Here is a 21670-nt window from a genome sequence, read left to right on the forward strand (position 1 = left end):
TGTTTAATATACATTTATTTAATCATTTGCGTCATAGACGTGCGCCTGCAGTGCAGAATTTCCGTTGGCGAATTTAAATGTTTGGGGTCCATATTTTTAAAAGGAGCAGGGACGGAGTTTTAAGAAACAGCTAAGAAAACTAAAAATATAATTATTTCTTATTATTTGGAAGTAAAGCTTTCAGGATAGATAAACTGATGTTTTGTAAATATTGTGGGGTTTTCGTTTTTTATCGTTATGTCTTCGTCTAAGGAGGATTCGTTATCCCCAGAAGAACTTAGGAAAAGACTCTATCGAACCTTTAAAAACAACGGAGTCCTCGATAGACTTAAAGTAAGACAAATTCCCCTCGTTGTGGTCACTGAAATTCAGTTTGTCATACATCTTTTTCCTTTTTTATTTCCTTTGGATTGATCAGGTGCAGCTGCGGAATCAGCTCATTCAGGAGTTAAATCATCCACTTTCAAGGGGACAAAATCCAGGTCCAGTGCCACTAAATGGAACATCTGAGACACTTCTACTTTCAGCCTGCAACAGTATGGTGGCTGATCACCTCCGTACTTTAGGGTATGAATACACACTTTCTGTATTCTGCCCCGAGAGTGGTCTGAGTAATGACAAGGTGAGGATGAAAGCTAATCCTAATCTCTAATTTCAACGTATTTCTATCCAGCCTATCTTTATGCCGATTGTTCTGGGGGGAAAAAATACAGTGCATACATTTCCTAATTCTCCACCTTTGTGTGATTTCATTCCGGTTTAAATACAACTATTTTTTTGTAATAATACATTTGTTTGGGGGAAAAAAGAACAAACTTTATCATACAGAAATAATGTTCAAGAACAGATTTAAGTTGGATTAAGCCGAATGTTTATAAGCTTTGAACATTTTCAAGGAATGTTGTTCACTATGCTGGTGAAGATTCTTAGTCATCCAGGTCATAGTCATTCCAAAAAGTAAAAAAAAAAATAACCCACTGGATTTTGTTTTCCAAGTTTGAAGATGTTTCGCTTCCCGCCCGGAAAGCTTTCACAATTTAAAATGTCTGGGATAGAGTTGAGTTCCAGGTAGGGTTGTCAAAAGTATCGATTATTAAAAAAAATATCGATACTGAAACGTTGTATCCGGATACAATACTCATTTTCAAAAGTATCGATACAGTGCTACCACCAGTGGCACCTTAACAGTCATTCATCTAATGTGCAGAATAGAGGAAAATGCACTTTCTGAAAACTGTGGGATTGAAAAATTCTGTGCACTTTTCATTTTTTGCTTCTTAACCGGTTTGGCTAGTGTCATTGCTATGTGTGCCAAGCATATCCAAGTAAGGAAAACTTAATTTTAATTTTGTAAGTTTTTTTTCAAGCTTGCTTAATACTGTGCACAGCAAACAACCTCAAAATATTGTTCTATATTTATTGTATTTTAATTATTAATCAAAATATTTCTGTTGAAATTTAGAGTTTTTATTCTTGTGGTATCGAAAATGGCATCAAGTATCGAATATTTTCCTTAGTATCGGTATCGAGTTGAAAAGTTTGGTATCGTGACAACCCTAGTTTCAGGCTTTATAGAGTAGCCCAACAAAAGCCTTGTTATGGCTTAGAAAACATGCAAATTGAACGGAGATCTTTTGGTCACCTGCATAGTGATGGGGGTTGAGATGATAACTTGAAGGAATCAACTCTATCGCTTGGTTGTAGGTTTTTGAGGGATAAAACCTGAGTCCATCCCCTCTGTTTAAGGTTAGTTTTTCTCTCTTAACATAAATGGTTTCTTCTTTGTCAAAAATGTGAACATTCTGGTCCTCAAATGTTGTTCATTCATCATCCAAAAGGCGAATGAGTATTTCACAATTATATTTCACACACAGGCTACATTTGAAAAGCAGTAAAAATACATGTTAATACTGGTCTACACTAAAATAGATGGTGGTGGCTTAATGCTGTGGACAGTGCATAATCTAAAACTGATGATATAAAACAATACTTGAGCTACCCACAGGGAAATTTATATAACTGTGTGTTAGGACGGCCCAGGTAAGTCCAGTTAAAGTCTCAAACAGGACCGAATTTTTTTTCGTTGAAATTGCTAATTTATTTGCAAAAAAAAAAAAGCTAAGTTGAGAGAGACTTATACCAAAAGAGCCTTGCAAGAAAGGTATTTCTCTTATTGTTTGACTTGAGGGCTAATTCCAAATGCAAAGCACATTTCATGTATATTTTTTGTTTGGAAAAAAAAAAAGTTATTTAAGCCATGCATCATTTTTATCTGGTTTTACAATCAAGTGCTCCACTCTGTTGGTCCTTTACATAAAATCCTGCTAAAATACATCAAAGTTTGTTCTTGTAATAGAGGAAAATTCCAATGAACTGCAGATGGAAATTAAAACAAAAACGTTTTGCTCTTTTTTGTCAGATTCTCAAGAAAGAAGACCTTCTTCGCATTCTTAACTTAAGTCCTTCATCAGCAATTTTTACATCTATGGTAAATATATAAGTGATGCATTATACAAGAATTTAGAAAAAAAATCCAATTCTAATATTATCAATTTTAACAGCTAAATAAAGAAAACAGTGATAAAGGTATGTTCAGTATTTTCTCTTCTATTCAAACTACTTCTACATCCTAGTCTTCTTGCTAGCATGAAGGTCGTGTCTTTCAGGGTTCCTGTTCAGCCTTTTGGCAGGTCTGGCACACCATTCAACACACAGCCTCCGCCATGATGTAGATACTCAGACAACCAGCCTAGCAAGTTATGGAGAGTCCCTTGGTATGATAAATTTGTATCTGAGATTGTTTTGTTTGGTTGTTAGTTTTTCAATCACATTTTATTTAGTGTTCATTACAGTGTTTTTCTTTTCTGTTCAGTTGACAAGATGAAAATGATTGACAAACGGTATGAGAGCCTTGCTTTGGGTGAAGACAAAATCTTCCCACTACAATCAAAACTTTCAGCATATAAAAAAGAGATTGAGGCACAAAAGGAAGCAGAAATGAAAGCAAAGGTATTCACATAAGCATGTAGGATAACATTTAATCATCTGGGTTGTTTCTCCATTTTTTTTGCTTTGACATTGTACAATTTCTTTTAAGCTGAAACATTTCAAAGATGTTGAAATCGCAAAGGTGAGGATGGAGGAAAAATCCAAGTTTAATGAGGAATTCGAAAAGCTGAAGCAAGAACTGGAGAGGACTTATGAGATGAAGGCAATGGCACTGATGGAGCGAGAGAAAAACGCCATCGAGAGGCTGCAGAAACAGCAAGAGGTGAAATGTAGCTAGTAACTTGTCTTTCCTTTTTTTGTTTTCTCTCTACATGCTTAAAATCCTTGGCATTGTTTCTTTTCTTTTGCACCTCTCTAAAACATCTGATTACCACTGATAATGTCAGGCACAGATAGTTGTAAAATGGGATTCTGGATAAGCCATAAACCGAGCTATATTATCAGCCTAATCATGCAGTGTTTATATTCAACACGGCAGATTAGGCAGTTATAAACTGCAACACAATGCAACTAGCATGAGTAGGCTGCTCATTATAAAAACCTTGCACACTAACCTTTGCTAAGATTAAAGTGGACTTTTTTTTTTTCTCTGGTTAAATAAAGAAATTGTTGACTTTTTTTCATCTGAAGTTATTTGAAAACGTCCTGACATCTGGAAAACTTAATTTCTTCTTAAATGTTTTATAGACTACCAAATTCTGTTCCATATCTTTGACTATCAATGCTTGCATGTCATTAATGATGGGGAGTTTTATCCTTAGATTGAAGAAAAAAACATCTACATGCACAGACAGTCTCTGCTGAAAGAAATCGAAACACAACGCAGCAGAGACAATGAGCTGAGGATGAGAATGGAGGCTTTTGAAAAGTAAGATCTTTTTTAAAGATGTTTTTTGTTTTATTTCCAAATCACTGAATCTTAACTTTGTTTTGATCAAAATAAGCTCTTGTCAAATTCATGCGGAGAAGGTGAAAGTTTCTGAAGAGTTGTTAAGGAGAAGAGAACTAGCTGTCAGGACGATGGAGGACACGTACGACCAGAAGCTGAAGAATGAGCTGTCCAGGTATTTTCCATCTTAGAAAAAAGAATCATATTTCGTCCAACCAAAAGTAGCTCCTAAGTTTAAGTTGGTCAGTTTTTTTTTTATCACCGAAGGATGTCACTGTTTGGTTAAGTTGGGTAATAATATTTTCTTTTATGAATAATTAATCATCATTTTCTTTATCAGCAAAAAATAAGCATGCATGAATGTGTAAAATAAAAACAGTTCAAGTTTACATACAGTACATAATACATGTTGACATATATTTCATGAAAATTAAGGGGTTTTAGTATTTTCTTGCTGTGGACTGGTTAGAAAACATACGAATTGATGCCTTTTGAAAGTTTGAAAAGACTGATGCTCATGTTTTTATTGTGGGTTCTATTAAATCCATAAAAATATGTATAAATGAATAATAAGATGCTTAAAGGCTGAAATGTTTACACACACCCCTCTATTATCTGGAAACATGTCGCTTAGCAAGTTGTGGAGAAACCAACACCTACTTTGTAGCCATCAAAATATTCTTGGATAATTCTATCTGTCCAATTTGATATTTAACTACTCTTATTATTAGAACTTAAATGTGTTTACTGTCTGACAATGTCTGACACAATGTATGTTTGGGATCATTATCCTGTTCAAAAATCCAACTGAGTCAAAGTTCTGTTACATGAAAGGAAAATGGATGAGTGAAACTCGGGGGGTGACAAGAAGAAAGAAAAACAAACAGTTTCTCTGAAACAAAACCTCCAGGCAAGATTGGGATCTGGTGATATTTTTAATGTGAAAAAAGTAATGAAGTATATTTAGATCAGATTTTTAAACCCAAGAACATTATATCAACTGTTATAATATAAACTTTAACACAAGTCAGTGTTTTAACAATACTTTGATACCAAAATGCATCTAAACTAATATATAAAGCAGGGTAACATAACACCTATGGGACAGCTCCAAATTTACCTCTTTGTATTATAGTGTTGAGAATCATTGCCTTGACTTCATGCTAAACATTTTTTTTTGTCTTTTTCCACTGATTGATCTCTGTCCTTCTATAATTTCAGGTACCAGCTTGAGTTGAAGGAGGAATTTCTTAAAAGAACAGAAAAACTCACGGAAAGTGAGAACAGAAATAAAGGCAGGAATTTCACTTCTTATGGAATTATGACTAATTTGATGAAAAAAAATAACAAATAATTTCCCTGTGTTTACATAATGTTATTTTTCCAGTGGAAACAGCCCGAATCCAAAAGGAGTCAGAGATGATTGATGCCAGACTAGAAGAGCACCAAAGAGCATGTGCAGAGCTGAAACGACTGCAGGTAAACAATATCATCCTGTTAGCATAGTCAAAGTTAAAGTTCTTTTTCTTTTTTTTTAGCCTTTCTTTAAAGGTTTCATCTTTTTTTTTCTCCATTTTTCTGCTTTGCCAGGTTGAGCTAGAAACCGCACAGCAGCAGATATCTCTACTGACTCAACAGAAAGAGCTTTTAAAGGAACGATTGGAGAGTACAAGCGACTACTCCAGCCTGAAAATGGAGAAAGCAGAGCTGCTGGGACAGCAGCAGCTGCTTCAGAAACAGCTGGAGGAAGCACAAGAAGAGAACAAACGGCTCCATGCAGGTGAAGAGAGACGACTGCGCTCCTAATGAGTGTCAATGGCTCCTGTTTCCTTTTTTCCTTTTTTCTTTTTGTTACAATTCATCTTATTAGTCAGAAAATGTAAATAAATATCGACACAATCTTGCTTCTCTTCCAAGTGTTTGTGGCTGCAGTCAGTGGGCTATGAAGCATTACTTTTAGGACCCTCCCCCTCTGCCCAAGGCCCTAAAATTGAACCTGGCATACACTGCAAAAAAATTCAATCTAAATAAGTAGTTTTTTTTCAAAAAATAAGTGCATTTTTTTTCTTGAATTAAGGAGGTGAGACACTTTACCAATGGAACAAGAATGACTTATTTCAAGTGCATATTGTTTGATTGTCTTATTTTAAAGGTAAAAAACTAATTCCGCTAGCAAATCATCTTATTTACCTACTTAAATGAAGGGTAAATACATTTAATTCCAGACATTTTTACTTATTTTTAGATTCTAGATCGTTTTTTTTTCATTGAACCAGTGTTGGGCCTCTTTTCTTGGATTGACAGTTCCTAAAGGAGAGGAAATCAAATGTGAAGTGACAGGAAGTTCTATTTACCAAAAGAGCAACAGACTTCTTAGAAGAAGTAACACTCACACTGTACCATGATCCAACAGGACAGAATATACAGAGTGTGTATAATACAATTATTTAAGCTGTTATCTGAAGGCTTGAAAGCATCAGTGAGACTAAAAGATACGGGTTCAATGTTAAATTTGTATCCTAAACTTTAAACATATCAGTTAAACTCCAGATATGGGTCCTTTTTATAGCCACAACAAAAATATCCTATCCCCTTTGAAACATTGTGGTGATGCTCTCTGGCTCAGATAAATTAAGTTGTCTTTCTACATGTTCTCCAGCCAGGTAGAGCCTAAAAAAAAAAAATAGGGAAAAACATCTTCTCAGATGTGCAAATCTGTGACAGATATTCGCTACTAGTGCTTTTACTGTTCCAACTCACGTGCTTGTACAAAGGCACATCCTTGGCAGGGAGAAATGTGCTTGGAGAAGATTTTTAGAAAAAAGATAGACTTGGACTTCCTTTATTGTCATTGCACAAAAAAACACAAGGTGAATCTTGACAACAAAATGTCGATTTCTAGGCTACCAGTGTAACAGAGCTAAGACCTTATTCTTGCACAATAAATATGTTTTCTATAGCTAAGAGCTAGCTATAGTTATTGCAAAAAGAATCATTAAGTTGAAGACAAAACTAAACTAAGGTGCTTGTATTGTCCATGTCCAGTACAGATGTATAATGTATAGATGTATAATAACAGATGTATAAGATGTATAATCGTTCCCCACTGTTTAAAATGATATGCTAATTATTGTTGATTTTATCACACAAAATGCATGAGTGTTTCTTGCTGTATCGAGGAAAAGATTGTGTAAAGGTTAAAGAGATTTTTGTAGTTTTGCATACTTACCAAAATTCCTCTCCTTAGAAATGATGAAACCATCTAAAGAAGAGCTTGCCTTGCACGCGGAGCTTAGCCGACTGAAAAACACTCGTACGCTGGATGAAGTAGAGTTTGAGAACCAGAAACAGGTGTTGCAAGCACAGCTTCAGAGGGAGGTGAGTCCTGTGTCGCCACATGACTGATAGGTCATGCTAACTATCTGAAATGAAATAGTTTTTGTGTCTCTGGTATAAATACAAATGTTTTGGCAGATGGAGCAATGTGTTTATCTGAAAGCTCAGCTGACAGAGTGTGAGAAGAGGTCAGAATGGATGGCCAAACATGTAGAGGAGATCAAAACCCAGCTTCGCCACACACAGCAAGGTAGTATGTGGTGTATGTGTAATATGTGTCTGCATGGTTTTAGGTTAGATTTGGTTGAGTTTTCTTGTCAGATTTATAAACTCCTTTTGAACAGACTTACTTTCTTCATCAGCTTTCAAATATTCTCCCTCTCGATCGTTTTGAAGGACTATTTTTCTTCCATCTTTTAACATGTAGAGATTAGATTTTTTTTCTTACTGTTCTTTGCAAAATGGCTCAATCCAAATAATATTTTAGATTAGAGTGTTACAACTGCCAGGTGGGAATTTCCTAATATCACGTTTTAAAGTTTGTATATTAACCAAAAAATACCTACAAAAACACAACATTTAAATTTTCACAACTATATCATACATTTAAAGAGAGCTAATACAGATTTCATGGTCTATTAAGAATTCATTTTTATTTTTTATGTTGAAGAGTTTGTCTCTGTGAGTCTTCTATGTAATTAAAGAAAAAAGATCAACTGCTCAACATATTTAATGCATATATTACATATAACTAGAAATCAATTTAAATAATACCTACCGGTATGTATCAATACGTGCACAGCTCAGTGATTTATTTGAAAAATATACATGTAGGTTCATGGTGATTAGTATAAATTAACCCTGAAGTGGTTTAGGTGTCTGTCAGTTTTTGGCCACCCCGCCCAGTGCACATTGGTCCCTCCCTGGCCATTTCCTGGATCCAACAACAGTTAACCAGTATTCCTTTTGGACTGCTCATGTGGCTCAATCCATTCTAATACATACTATGACTAATTCTCCTGCATCTTTCTTAACAAAAACGAGATGATGCTTGCAACAGGTTTCTTGATGGGTATGGTGTGTTCTAGTTGATTTGCTTTATTAGCTTTCTGTCATGTGTAGCATTCTTCTTGAGGGCCTTATATTTCCATTTAAACCAAATCACCTTCTGTTACATGTCTGTTCACTAATATACCTCATTCATAGAACTGCTGGATTATTACTCAGGTCAAATACACACAGACATCAGAGTAAAGAGGGCACAATACTGGCTGGTCGGTCCTGTAGAATCCCAATTAAATGCAAATGCACTGCAAAAAATCTAAATCTTGATGAGTAATTTTTTTCTTAAAATAAGTGCATTTGTTCTTGAATTGAGGAGATAAAAGAGACATCTTGCCCATGGAACAAGACAATTTAGATTTAAGATAAGAAAAGACAATGGCATTCTCTTATTTCAAGTGAATATTATCTAATTATCTTATTTTAAGAGTATAAATACTGATTCCATTGGCAAACTATATAATTTACCTACTCAAATCAAGTTTAAATACACTTAACTTAAGGCCCCGTCCACACGAAGACGAACCCTGGCCTAAACGCACAAATTTTTCACCAAACCAGCCTCTCATCCACACGAAGCCGGCGTTTCGGGGGTCTGTAAACGATCTTTTTTTTATTCAGCCTTCAGAGTGGGAAGATTCTGAAACGCCGTTTTCGCGTTTCCATCTTTAAGCTCTAACCGCATTTTTTTTTTTACACACATGCGTCATAGCGTCGCCTCTAAACACGCATGCGCGACACATCTCAACAACAATGGCGCCGTTGCTGCTAATGCTACTCACCCTGCTGTCGGGCTTACAACAGAATCTTCTTCTTCTGGAACATCTCCAGGAAGAACAGAGCAATATCGACGACATCGTTCAGCACCTGAATTTGACTTAACCACGAAAATGGACCCGCAGGGCAACCATGTATAAATATTACTGCACATGCCCAACATTTCGTCGCTTATTTTTGCTTTGGCACCACAGAGCCACTTACAGGCCTGGCATACATTTTGCAGCGTTTTCATGCATTCGTGTGGACGATCACATTTATTTTACGTCTCCGTCTTTACGGCAAACGTTTTGGAAAATATCAGCGTTTCGTGTTCGTTTTGACTTCGTGTGGACGGGGCCTAAGAATTTTTTCTTATTTCTAGATCATTTTTACAGTGTGAAAAGTTTGTGGTTGTTTGAACAAAATGTAAAAAAGTTCAAAGGGATATGAACACTTCTGTAGGAACATTACACCAAGAAAGACCTGCACTCTAAAATGGAAGTAACTGTTTTAGATGTAGTTGTTTGCATGTGTAATATCTTTGAATGTGGTGGTGGTCTTCTGTAGTAGTGTTGAATCCTCCTCTTTGTTTGCTTTTCCTCTTTCATTTCCTCCTGTGTGACTCGATCAATAATGGCAGCTCTGGAGAATGAAGTGCTGCGTAACCCGAAGCCCTCTCTTGTTGATCGCTCTGTTCTGGAGCTCGGCGCTGACAAGCTGGTTCCACCAGACATCTATATGGATGGATCTGTGCTGAGGCCCAGGGCGAGTTACCATGATATTTGTGAAGCAGGTGGGCCATCCAGAGGACACAGGTCTCCTTGGAACGATTCTCCAGACTCCGACTTTGAGCTTGTAGCAGAAGCAAAGGCTCGAGTCCTGGAACTGCAGAAGGAAGCTGAAAGCTTAGAGGAAGCTTACAGGAAATACCAGCAGAGGGCAGTACACACCATTCTCTCTCCCAGGCCTCTCTCCCCACAGCAAGCCTATTCTTCACTCTACCCCAGCTCCCTGTTTAGGAAAAAAGACTACCAGGATTCACACAACTATTCAAGCCACAAACCTAAGACGTTACTCAACCAACTCACTCCTCATTATGTTCAATCCAAAGCTATGGCATCTAATGAAACCAGAAACATCCTGCCAGCAGTCCATGAACAGCCTCAGGCCTTATTTGTCTCTGACCACAGTCCAAACTCTTTATCTGAGCCTGTGTCTCTTAAAGAGGGACAAAGGCAAAAGAAACAGTCGGTTTCAGCCAAACGGAGCCCACAATCCTCCTCCAGAGGGAGACTTCACAAGGAACATTCAGAAGGTAGCTTTATAAAATGCTTAAGTTTAAAATTTTCTCTGAAATATGTCTCCTTGTTTCAGTTTAAAAGACTTTGTTCCTCCTCAGAACCAGCTGTCTCTCTGATGCCGTTCTCCCAGATGCCACTGTCTGACAAACCCGCACTGTTCCGTGCCTCTGTCACGACTCCAGGTGACTCTTCTGAGCTCAGTCCGCCTCACAGCCCCCAACACAGGAGCACAGCACGGGACCAATCTAGGTACCATCTGTTGGGGCTCACACAAGGACACGCATTTTACTTTTTACATTATGGGTATGAATTCTAATAACGTCCCGTTTGCCCTTGCCTCTTTTAAGTCCACCGAAGGTAGAGCTTGTGTTCTCCAGCTCAGCGTCTTCCCCACAGCCGGAGAAGATAAACCTTGAAGATCTAACAGGAGAATTGCAAGGTATTCTGGACCATTAACAGTCATGTCATGACTTTTTCTTTTTTTTTAAACCAATGTTCTCCCAGTTTATAATAGACAAAAGAAGCAGATGAGTTCTTGTTAATCTGATGTGATCCTTCAATTATAAGTGTACTGAATTGGATTTGCGGTGGATTTGATCACATATGTTAGCATTTAAAGACTGTCTAGAGTTCTGCTGACTGTAGAACATGTGGAAAAGATGTGCCACAGAAACACATTGCTGCTTTTAACACAGAGAACAATTGAACATCACTTTCCATCCCAACAGACAATATATATATATATATATATATATATATATATATATATATATATATATATATATATACGTACATTTCTTTATACAATTTTTTAACACATAAATACAGGCCAGGGAGAGGATTTCCTTTCAGAAATCCTCTAATAAGTAGAGTCCATTGGTTTGCCATTTAATTGAAGTATAAATGCAGCTGTTATATGAAGGTCTGTGTGGTTTGTTAGAAAACAAACTAAATCAACAGAGCAACCTTTTGATGGGACACCTGTTTACTATTTGTCATACACTCTAGTAGTCCGGACTTCAGAGGAAAATGGTGACATGCAAACCATTGCTGAATAAAAGTCATAAGAAGAGGCTTTGAGCTTTTGCCACAAGCTGCATAGGGTCCCCATTGCAAGGGTCGTCTTTCCAGATTTGTATTCATCTTCAGTTTCTACTTTCCACTAGCAGGACCTTTCAAAAGATGTGTGATTTGTAACGGGTGTCATGTACCACTTTGACAGTTCAGACTTCAGGGTTTTGTTTTTTTTCCAGCTTTTTAATGGCTATGAATCTGGCCCCCAGTATGTCCTTTCAGCAGCCCTGCACAATGGAGAAGATGAAGGACAGCTGATTATGTATTCTGTGCCAGTTCTCTGGCTCTGTTGCATTATGGTGGCAAATAAAAGATCTCTTTGTGCAACATCTCCCTCCAGAGTCCGGCCACATTCCAGAGCTTCTCCCGGACACTGCTGTCCCTCTCTCTGAGGAGGCCCCCAAAAGGCCCACCACCCCCCAACCACAGGACCTCCCAGAAGACCCGACATACTCGCAAACTCAGGCTGGTGAGTCAACATGTCCAGCAATGACCCTTGATCTTGGTTTATCCATGATGATATGCAGTCATTTTATATTGGATGCCATCGTTCTGACTGTGACAGTCGATTTCCTCATTTTCTGCATCCTAAATGTACCTTATTCTACTTTTCTCTTAAAGTAAAAGAGACTTTAGATAAATCTATCGAGGACGAAGAGGAGCAAAGGTGGGAAAGGGAGCGAAAAGAGAAAAGGGAAAAAAGGCAGAAGGAGCTACAGGAGGCCAAGGAGCGAGAGCAGCAAGAACTGGAACGTTTGGAGAAGGAGATGGTAATTGTTAACCCAACACATTGATTCTTAAGATAAAGTTTATTTGAAATGTGCAGTGAGAACATCTCTTCCTATCCAGCTTTTGGAAGAGGCAGTGCAATCAGAAAATAAAGAGGAAACAAAAGAGGAAATAGACATTGGGAAAGGAAAAGACAATGAGCAAAACAAGGAAGAACCAAAAGAAGAAAATCCACTGGAAAAATATATGAAGATGGTACTAGAAGCAAGAGAGAAGCAGCAGGAGAAAGTCAGTTCCAACCACAGATGTGAAAGCCTCACATTTAACGTATGTGTTACTCAAACCTCACTTCTGTTTTTTGTTTTTAGACCTCTGTAAGAGTGGATGAAGGAGGGATGAGCCCAGAGGATAAGAGTTTATTTGAAGAAAAAGATGAAAGGTAACACAAATAAAGCCAGAGTTTCAAACAGTACACAATTTATTGCATAAAAAAACTTTTCTAATCCACTAGTAATGCAGTCACCTCAGAAGACTTTAATAAAAGCAGAGCCGCATGATGAAATCCCAGCAATGTTAAAATGCTTTTGTGGTTCCTCATCTCCTGATATCTTTGTAATGTCATTGGCTTGAGAATAACTTTAATCCAATAAAAAAAAAAAAAAACTCTTTATTGGGTAATGCTTTTTTTCTGTCCCTTGAGTACTTAATAACTCTTTGTTTTTCCTAGCATTGCAGCATACTCGATGAAGGATGAAGATGATGAGTTCTGGTGAGCCATCTCATGTGCTTAACCAACGTTCTGGATTGTAACTTTTGATCAACCTATGTATTAGACTTTTGTAAAACTTTGTTCAATAAAACAAACAAACACACTTCAAACTTTTTTTTTTTCTTTATTTTCATAAAAACAGTCATCAGGCCCATTGAGCTGTGTTTCCAGTCGGACATGATGCTCATTGATTGGTCGACTGATTGATGTCCTCCTGGTGATTCAGTGACAATTCTTCACTTTTTGGTTAATTAATTTTGAAACACAATCAAATGTCATGTACACTAATATTTACTGTACCATGCAAAAAGATCCTTACCTTTTAAACATTTTCACATATTGAAAACCACAAACCCAAATTTATTTTACTGTCATTTGATGTAGGAAGGATAAGGCTTTGCTATGTAGTGAAAGATTTTACAAAAAAAAAAAATCTATGCATTAGCATTAAGTCGGCTTTATCAAATAACCCTGATAAAATTCAGCATAAACAACTGTTGTTAGAAATCAGTGTTTTGAAAAAAGTCAGTATGTGTGTAACTTAATCTATGTACTGTACCAAAACATCTAAAGTAAAAACTAGACAAGGAGAACAATATGTACAAAAGCAGATACAAAGTCCACGGTAACTCTGGAGGAGCTGCACAGCTGAGGAAACTCTTTATGTAAAAATAGTGGCTACAGGATAACGGTTTTAAGGAAGCCAGGTAGTGGAATTGGTAGAAGAGGGAATTCTGGTCAAATGAGTTCAAAAACCTGAACTTTGGTCTATTTTTAAAAATTGCTGTATGTCGTGGAAAACAACTATTGCACATCACTCTGAACACAAATGATACAATGCAGTGGTGGCAGCATCATGATGGGGGATTTCTTCGGCAGTGACCAGCTTCCCTAGTTGGGTTTCAAAAATCTTAATCTAGGTTACCCTTGTAAAAAAAAATAAAATAAATAAATTGGACCCTGAATGTTCAAATAGCTTGGTTAAAGTCCAACCTTAAATTCTTTCACCCAACAATTGGGTTCTATCACATTCCATGCAAGTAAAATACATTGAAGTTTGTTGTTTTTATGTCAGAAAATGAGGAAAAGTTGAAGTGATTTAAAATTAGAAACTTATCCCACACCGCTTTGCCACTGTACATCTAATAATTATGTAGCAAAGATATACTTTAATGTCACAGGATTCTGTTTTGTACATTGGGCAGCATTGGCTTTAATGCTTTGGCTAGATATATTTATGAATTTTTGTAACAGATTATTTTAGGAAATTAAGGAAGCCCTTGACATTTGTAGAAAAATTAGGTACGATCATGCAAAACAAACTTTAAAAGGACAACTGTCTAAAAAAACTGATTAATTAGCTATATAAAAAGAAGTAACATTAATATAGTTTAAAAAAACGGGCATATATTGCCTACTATCAATGTCAGTACACCTAACTGCAACGCGTGTCTTTGCAGAAACAATAGTTTCAATGCAACAAAACAAGTTAATCCTTGTAACTTCACTAAAGGCAAAAAAAAAAAGAAAAAGCTTACATGAGTAATTATATAAACAGTATAACAATTGCACATTTTAAAAGAAATGCAATTTTGGAAGACCACACCTGTTTCAATTTCAAGAGGAGAATTAAAAATGTGACTCATAGCATATTATTACATTACAAAACTGACACCCTGGCTGCTTTCAAATGCCATCCAAGTGGGGCAGTTTTATTCATCTTATAGGAGCTCAAACAAATGACTGAGAAAATAATTTCACCCGCAACTCTTTCTTTAGATTGACTGAATGCCAATCAACCAACATCTAGATGTGACATATGTATTCACATTACACCATTAATGGATCAAGTATATGCACGCATTTGAATAGTTTATTAGTACTGTGACTCAAAGGATGTAATCCCGGTAATTGAATTGTTTGTTGCTCTTTATGCATCCCATTCTAGAAGCATCTTTTCTAAACAAAATTACATAAGTTTTAGTGCACACCTCAGGTAGTGTTAATTTAGGCAACTGCTGCTCTGTATTAAAAACCTAATGGAAGTGAAATCCAAGACATTTAAATTATTGGCAACTGAGGTGGAGACACTTCAAAATGTGCATGTAGTATTCACATGAACTCTGTTTAATGCTGTACCTCAGGGGTAGGCAACATCAGTCCTAGAGTGCCACTGTCCTGCAGCTTTTGCATGCATCCCTTCTTCAACACACCTGATACAAATGAACGGTTAATGGCCAGGCCTCGACTAACCTTAACATGTCAAGGAGGTAATTTGGCCTTTTGTTTCAGGTGTGTTGGAGCAGGGATTCATGCAAAAGTTGCAGGACAGTGGCACTTGAGGACCAACGTAACCTACCTTGCTATGTATAATAGATCCTCTGCAACTTCTGTTTAAGTAGAGATTGAAGATACTAATGGAGCTCGGACATAAGGCCTTCCTTATACGTCATTTTCTTTTTTCTTGGTAAAATCGTGAAAAGAAAAAAAAATGGAGCGCAAAACAGACAGTAAAACAAACTGTTACCGTATTTGTTGTGAGAGAATAGTGCAACATCTTAACATTCACCAGCGGAAACTGGCTATAGAAAGGGCTAAAAAAAACAAAAGACAGAGTGAATATCTAAACTAAACTTGATTTCCCTACAAGACAGAATGAAAAACTTTAATGTAGCAGTCCTGAAACAGCTCTCGGGGAGTTAGTGCAGAAAGCAGCTGATGCATTAGTTTGTTAGGAGCCAGGTTAGTACTGCACAGAGTTGGCAGGTTATACTAGGATGGGGTTGGTCCAAAAGGAGGCCAGCAGTGACTGGCCATTGTGTTCATAAGCATATCTGAGTATTTTCATTTTATTTTATTTTTTTCTGTGAGGGGATTACATCCTTATGTGTAGGAATTGAGGCATTCCTTGGAGCGTGAGGTGATGTCCTGCAGCTCCCGCTCCTCCTTCATTTTGATGTCTTGGTAGGCATGCATTTGACTGGCATCCTTAAGGTAGGCCCAGTTTGCTGAGAGAATCATAAGGTAGTGGATCTGCAAGAGAAGGGTGAGGTGGATGGCCGGTGAGCATGTCAGAGATGCAAAGCGAGCTACAGGAAACACAGCTACAGTACATAAACAGTTCAACTTTTAAAAAATAAAACAAACATACAACAAACTATCTACTGGAAATCAAATTTGTTGGTTAAAATTATTGGAGCCGTTTCTATTTTTTAATGCAAAGAGTACTAGAGAAATTGGATGTTTATGATGGAGAAAAATTAGTGACAGAAAATAAAGTTAAAAGGGTGCAGGCAGTAAAAGCTGGGGGTTAGTGCAAAGCATGAGATCTTGGATAATGTAAACTGGACTGAGCTCTATGATTCACCCATTTTGGGATTGCACACATAAGTAAGATTATCTTGAACCGTTTCAAATGTCATACTAAAACTGCATACTTCATCTTCTGCTATCACATATTTACCTAGTACAAGTTTAGACCCAGATCCAACATTGACAAGAGTCAGGGAATAATGCCGAGGAGGAGTTTAAAGCAGGCTCAGCTCAGAAATCTTTAGTAGTACACTTTTCCGTCATTCAAAAAAGAATGGTTCAAATTCTACCTAGGCATGGCAATGACAAGTGTGCCAAGGAAAGCAACTGGAGGCTCATAGTAATTCTGAATGTTTCCCGGAGATGCACAGCTCAGATGTCAGCAGAACTATGCTAAATTGTCATAAGGGAGGGGAGTACAAATTTAGGCCAAACTTTGCAGATTTTTTTTACGCTTTTACTTCTTTATACATTTCAAAATCTTGTAGTGTTTTGCTTTTGTTAAATAAATCTAATTTTTATAAATATAATGTGAAAAAATGCAAGAAGGTTCAAGATGTATCAATATGTTTGCAATCCACTGCATACTGTTGTAAGCTCTGGAATAAAAAAGACCAAGTTGGGATATTTTTGTAAACAAAGATTGTTTATTTATGTAGAAAGTAAAAGCTACAGTCTTGTAAAACTTAAAGAAAATTAAATATATGAAGTATAAGTAACTATAAACAGATCAACAAATCTGGGAATTGTAAGCATGCAAGAGTTGTGTTAAAAAATCAACAAAAAGTATCTTTAATGGCACTTTGAGTATGCAAAAAAAAAACAAAAAGTATCTTTCAAAGCTGAGCATCAGCTGTTGTAGAAGCGAAATATGCTACTCTGAAACAGTAATTATTCTTACATCTCATAAAACGAGGCTTAGGGCCTCATGCAGAAGTATACCACTTGTACTGGCCTATGCTACTTTGAGAGAGGAGTTGTTACTTTAAAATCTACAATGCACAACAGATCGACATAATACTGTGGATAAAAGTTGGTTCAGTTTATGATCTGTTTTTTTTTTTTTGGAAAAATATAATACTGAAGGTTTCTGTGATTGATTGGCACAAAAAGGTCTAATATATATATATAAAAAATAAACAGAGCAAGGGGAAAGGAGAGTAAAGCTATTTTGCTGTCAAAGCAGGTCTTTTTACAGATATATCTCCATAAAATACACCCACAACTGCTAATCTGGCAACCTAAAATATTTGTTTTTGGTGATTAGATCACCTCATGCTTTTTAGGCCAATTGGAGTCCTTTGACAAGGGAGTCAAAGCCTGCATAAACTCTAATTATGTTTGGCATGTAATTCACAAGTTTGTGAATAAATATGCTATTTAGTTAGATGGATTCCAACCGTTTCTAGCAAAGCAGTTTACTGCATGTTACATTTCTTGGGGTTTTTTCCTGCAGATAATAATTTTGTAGATACTACAACCAGCTACATTGATTTTAAATTTAAATAAATCCACCATCAGTTTTCTGGCTTTGCAAATTTCTTTAAGCTTTTATGGTGCCAAATCTGTTGAAGCAAAAGTGTCATGGAAAACCTGTGGAGCAAGACGTACCCAAATCTGAGATCAACTTTATCAGGACAAGAAAACTTCCTGCATATCAGATGCTAAAAGAAGCAAACATAAATCAGCTATTTACACTTTATGTGATTACTAATGGATAGACGTCAAATTATCTATTCTCAGGTTTTTTTTCTTTTCTTTTCTTTTTTTTTTTAGTTCCTTTGAAGTCAGTGATGTCTGTCTCTAATCAGCGCGGTCACGTGTGGTGCCGAGCTCTTTAACCAGCTTAAAACTTAGTGCAGCAGTCTTCCCGACTCTTAAACTTCAAAACAGCAAAGTTATAAGTGGTAGCCATCATGTAGATCAGCTGGTGGAAGAGAACAGAAAAGGCAGTAAGAGCACATGCTAATGACGTCCTTGCCGCTAACATGCACATCTTGTTGAATTAGAAATATTTAAAAAGGTCATTTAAGTCAGCAATTCAATTCAAAAAGTGAAACTCATGCATTATATTACTTTATTTCAAATAGAGTAACATAAACTTATGTTGATTTAGATGATTTTGGCTTACAGCTACTGAAAAATCTTAATATAATGCAAGACCCAGGAAGAAAGCAACATAGAACTGTAATGCTATCCTTATGTTATGACCAGCTGAATGATTGGAAAAACTGCTGATTGGACAGCTGTCCAGCAGACCATTTTTTACATCGAAGCATTTAAAGTGAAGGTCTAACGGAAGGAAAATGTGTTCACGAGGATTTTAATAGCAAACCAATTTAAGGGTTTGGGGGGGCATAAAGCATGATATGTAGCTGGAATCTGATTCTGGAGCCAACGTACACAGAGACATCTAGGACATAGGCTATAACTCTTGCATTCCTTGAGTAAACCAACTCCTAAACCAAATAACCTCCTAGATTCCTAAACCTACTCCTAAACCAACGTTAGAGGGACCTTAAATCAGATAAGCCAAAAAGGAAGGAAAATTTCATTTTTTTTTTTATAAAAGAAGATTTTCCATTTCATTTAAACACTGGGGTCGCAGTCTTCGGTGAAATAGTGTCAAGGCACAGAATCCATGCAACTTGAGGGACCTAAAACCAGTCATGTTTGGAAAAGAATGTCCTCTGCTGGTGGTCCACTGTGTTTTATGCTGTCTGAACATAGAGCATGTAATCCTTCTTTTAACAAGCTTGTGGAGATGTTCCTGTTATTGTCAAGCAAGGTTTGGCACCTGCTCACACTGTCAAAAATATCAGTACTTCACTTAATGACTATATTATCACTGTGTTTAAAGGCTGGCAAACTCTGTTGGCAAGTAATCTATGAAGTATTGACAAGAAAATGATGACAAAAACACCCGATTCAACAACACAGAAAACAGTAATGCTGTAATTATCATAACTACCGTAAGTCTTCCTTAATGCCTCAGCAGGAACAAATGCTAAGCACCTCAATTCAACGCTGCACTGATTTAATATAATTCATGCTTTCGGAGACAAGCTATTGAGTATATACTAAAGCATACAAAGAAACTTTTCAATTGGTAATTATGCATTTTTAATAGCTATAAACCATTATCATCAAAACGATCAGAAATAAACGCATTGAATGCATCACAATATATTCTATACAAGTTTCACTTTTTAAATAAATTAGCCAAAATAAATTTGCTTTTAGAAGATATCCTAATCTAACTGAGGTGTAAATTATTCAAAGTGCTGCTTTTAAGTCAGTTTATTGAAAGTCAAATATTAGAGAACATTAAATGTATAGTATTTTTTTTTACAACTAAAATGTAAGTCAGTTCCCCTTTATCTTAAAGATCAATACAGAGCCATGTGTATCTAAGCAAATGGTAAACAGCAAATGGGATTGAAGCTGTGAAGAAGCCAATGGTAAACCATCCTAGGTGTGGTTATACAAACCGTAAAGCCATGAAAAGAAGAGCACTCCACACATAAACTTCTGATAACAATCATGCAAAGATAAACTGAAGTATAGAAAACTAGCAGGCAGCTTACCAAAGCAATCACAGTGGCTCCAGCACCAGCACATGCCACGATGTACAGATGGTAAGACAGGTAAAACTGAAAAAGGACATTTTCACATATGAAACATGGAAACCAATACTTGATGACTAAACATGAACATATTATTGCTGCGTCAGCAAAGCTAACAGTGTCGTACCTCGTTGCTGGTGCAGAGGACACCAAGAGTAGATCCGCAAGCTTTTCCTGGTGTGGCGTTCCATGGGATGATTCCTGCATCCAAAGAGATTTTAAGGATTAATTTTTCCCAAATGTCCTTTTTGTCAGTGCCAGCGAAGCATGTGGCTTTGGTCTACTGGGATTATGGCATAAAGCAGAGGGCATGATGAATAATATCTCAAACTGTCAGTGTGATCAACTTATACATACTTTCTTTTTTCTTACGGACAACAGTGCTTCACAAAAAAGTTAATAAAGTAACAAAGAAAGAGCTTAAATGGACTGCACATGTACAACCATTATCATATAAGGAAACTAAACAAAAGAAATTAGGTAAGGGATAAATGTCTGATGAGGAGCCCTGCTCTACTTGGCAATGGACAGTTGCTTCCCCGGAGTCCATTCATTTTTGATAATGGACGCCACGAAAGACATCATCCCTCTTACACCATGATACTTATGAAGCAAGTATTCATTCCATTATCAATATGTTACTGTTTTTACCACGTTTTCACAAGAATCAGCTGAAGGGACTATTTAATATTTGTCGTTGGGAGGCGTTACCAAGGTAACAGGTAACTTTAAGTTCAAAGCAATGTCCTTAAAATTGTCATAATATCAAATAACACCGATTTTATGTTATTTTTTTCAAAAATTGCACAGTTATTTTGTTCTCTTATCTATTAGGAGAGTATGTAATCTAATTTACTAATGAAGGAAATCCTAAAGATTTATTTTTAGGATGCATAAACTAGCATTCTTTTTTACGGTTTTGATTTTTTTAATTCTTCAAACAAGAGGATTGCTTACTGTTTAGCTGAAGTGGTTACACATAACAAAGACTGCGACAAACTCAGAGGTGTGAACTGCTGTCAAGCCAAAAATACGATCTTCAAGCCCTTCATTTAATCTGTTGTTTTGGTTTTTAGTTCTACACCACATTCGTGTCAGCTCTAAACTATATTTAAGTTGAAGTTTAATTAGAAGGACAAACAGAGTGCGTCTCTCTTACCATACTGACGAACATCCACACAAAAAGAGTCTATGTTTGTCATGTTGGCCATGGGAGACTTCATGGCATTGCAGGTGGACCACATGTTGTAGAAGAGGAAGACAGGTACAGCTGAGAAGCCAAAAACCCCGAGCCAGGCTATTCCCAGGATGTATGTGAGGAAAACAAACTAAGAAAATAGAGAGATGAATAATAAGAGGTTAAAAAAACTCTTCAGAGAAGATCATTATAGATTTTAAACCATCTTTACAATTACTGACATTCTATACAAGCTATTTTCCATAATGTCCTGTAAAACTAAGTGCTAGTGTGGTTGTGTTAACATACCATTCCACTGATGCAGCGTCCACAGATGGTGGTCTTGAACTCGCTGTGCAGTTCCTTGACGGCGCTGGTTGTGTAGAATCCCTCAGCAAGAAGGATGATTCCGTACAAGAAGAAGAATGAAGCAATGCCATAGATGACGTATTGCATCAGCTGTATTCTGTTAAAGAGAAAAGTTAGTTAGGCTTTAGTGTACAGGTGACTCATGCTATGGACTCCAAGATACCAGCATGGTGTAAAACTGTGTAAAAAATAGCCGTATGATACATCTTTCTTTTTTATTCAATCTATAAAAACATGCTTTTTAAAGGCCATAAACAG

The 21670-nt window shown here is 36.7% G+C and overlaps 2 protein-coding genes across 4 annotated transcripts in view; one reads left to right on the top strand and one right to left on the bottom strand.

Annotated features, from left to right (window-relative positions):
* The first annotated feature begins 60 nt into the window (after positions 1-60).
* On the top strand, positions 61-13038 carry ofd1 (OFD1 centriole and centriolar satellite protein). Of its 2 annotated transcripts, none has more exons than XM_038293400.1 (22): positions 61-333; positions 419-622; positions 2420-2488; positions 2562-2586; positions 2667-2774; positions 2873-3009; positions 3098-3271; positions 3771-3877; positions 3954-4073; positions 5120-5193; positions 5286-5377; positions 5489-5678; positions 7146-7276; positions 7373-7484; positions 9849-10370; positions 10455-10605; positions 10704-10795; positions 11771-11899; positions 12052-12200; positions 12280-12447; positions 12528-12598; positions 12887-12958. In XM_038293400.1, exons 1-22 carry the CDS (start codon positions 238-240, stop codon positions 12930-12932), a joined length of 2967 nt encoding a protein of 988 aa, XP_038149328.1. In that variant the 5' UTR covers positions 61-237; the 3' UTR covers positions 12933-12958. The 2 variants fall into 2 exon arrangements, with proteins under 2 accessions (XP_038149328.1, XP_038149327.1); XM_038293399.1 differs by having other exon boundaries at positions 62-333; positions 9696-10370; positions 12887-13038.
* The window catches only part of gpm6bb (glycoprotein M6Bb), a 45474-nt gene continuing 36840 nt past the window's right edge, over positions 13037-21670 (bottom strand). Inside the window, exons 3-7 of one of the 2 annotated variants that reach the window (XM_038293401.1) lie at positions 21353-21509; positions 21026-21194; positions 19994-20067; positions 19828-19893; positions 13037-15961 (exon numbers count right to left, since the gene is read on the bottom strand). In XM_038293401.1, coding sequence (XP_038149329.1) covers positions 15812-15961; positions 19828-19893; positions 19994-20067; positions 21026-21194; positions 21353-21509 — 616 coding nt within the window. In that variant the 3' untranslated portion in view covers positions 13037-15811. Of the gene's footprint in view, positions 15962-17293; positions 18168-19827; positions 19894-19993; positions 20068-21025; positions 21195-21352; positions 21510-21670 lie in introns of those variants that run through there. The other variant, XM_038293403.1, reaches the window with a different exon arrangement.

This window comes from Cyprinodon tularosa, unplaced genomic scaffold (genome assembly GCF_016077235.1).
Source record: "Cyprinodon tularosa strain WSP-4 unplaced genomic scaffold, ASM1607723v1 ctg326, whole genome shotgun sequence".
Lineage (NCBI taxonomy): Eukaryota > Metazoa > Chordata > Actinopteri > Cyprinodontiformes > Cyprinodontidae > Cyprinodon > Cyprinodon tularosa.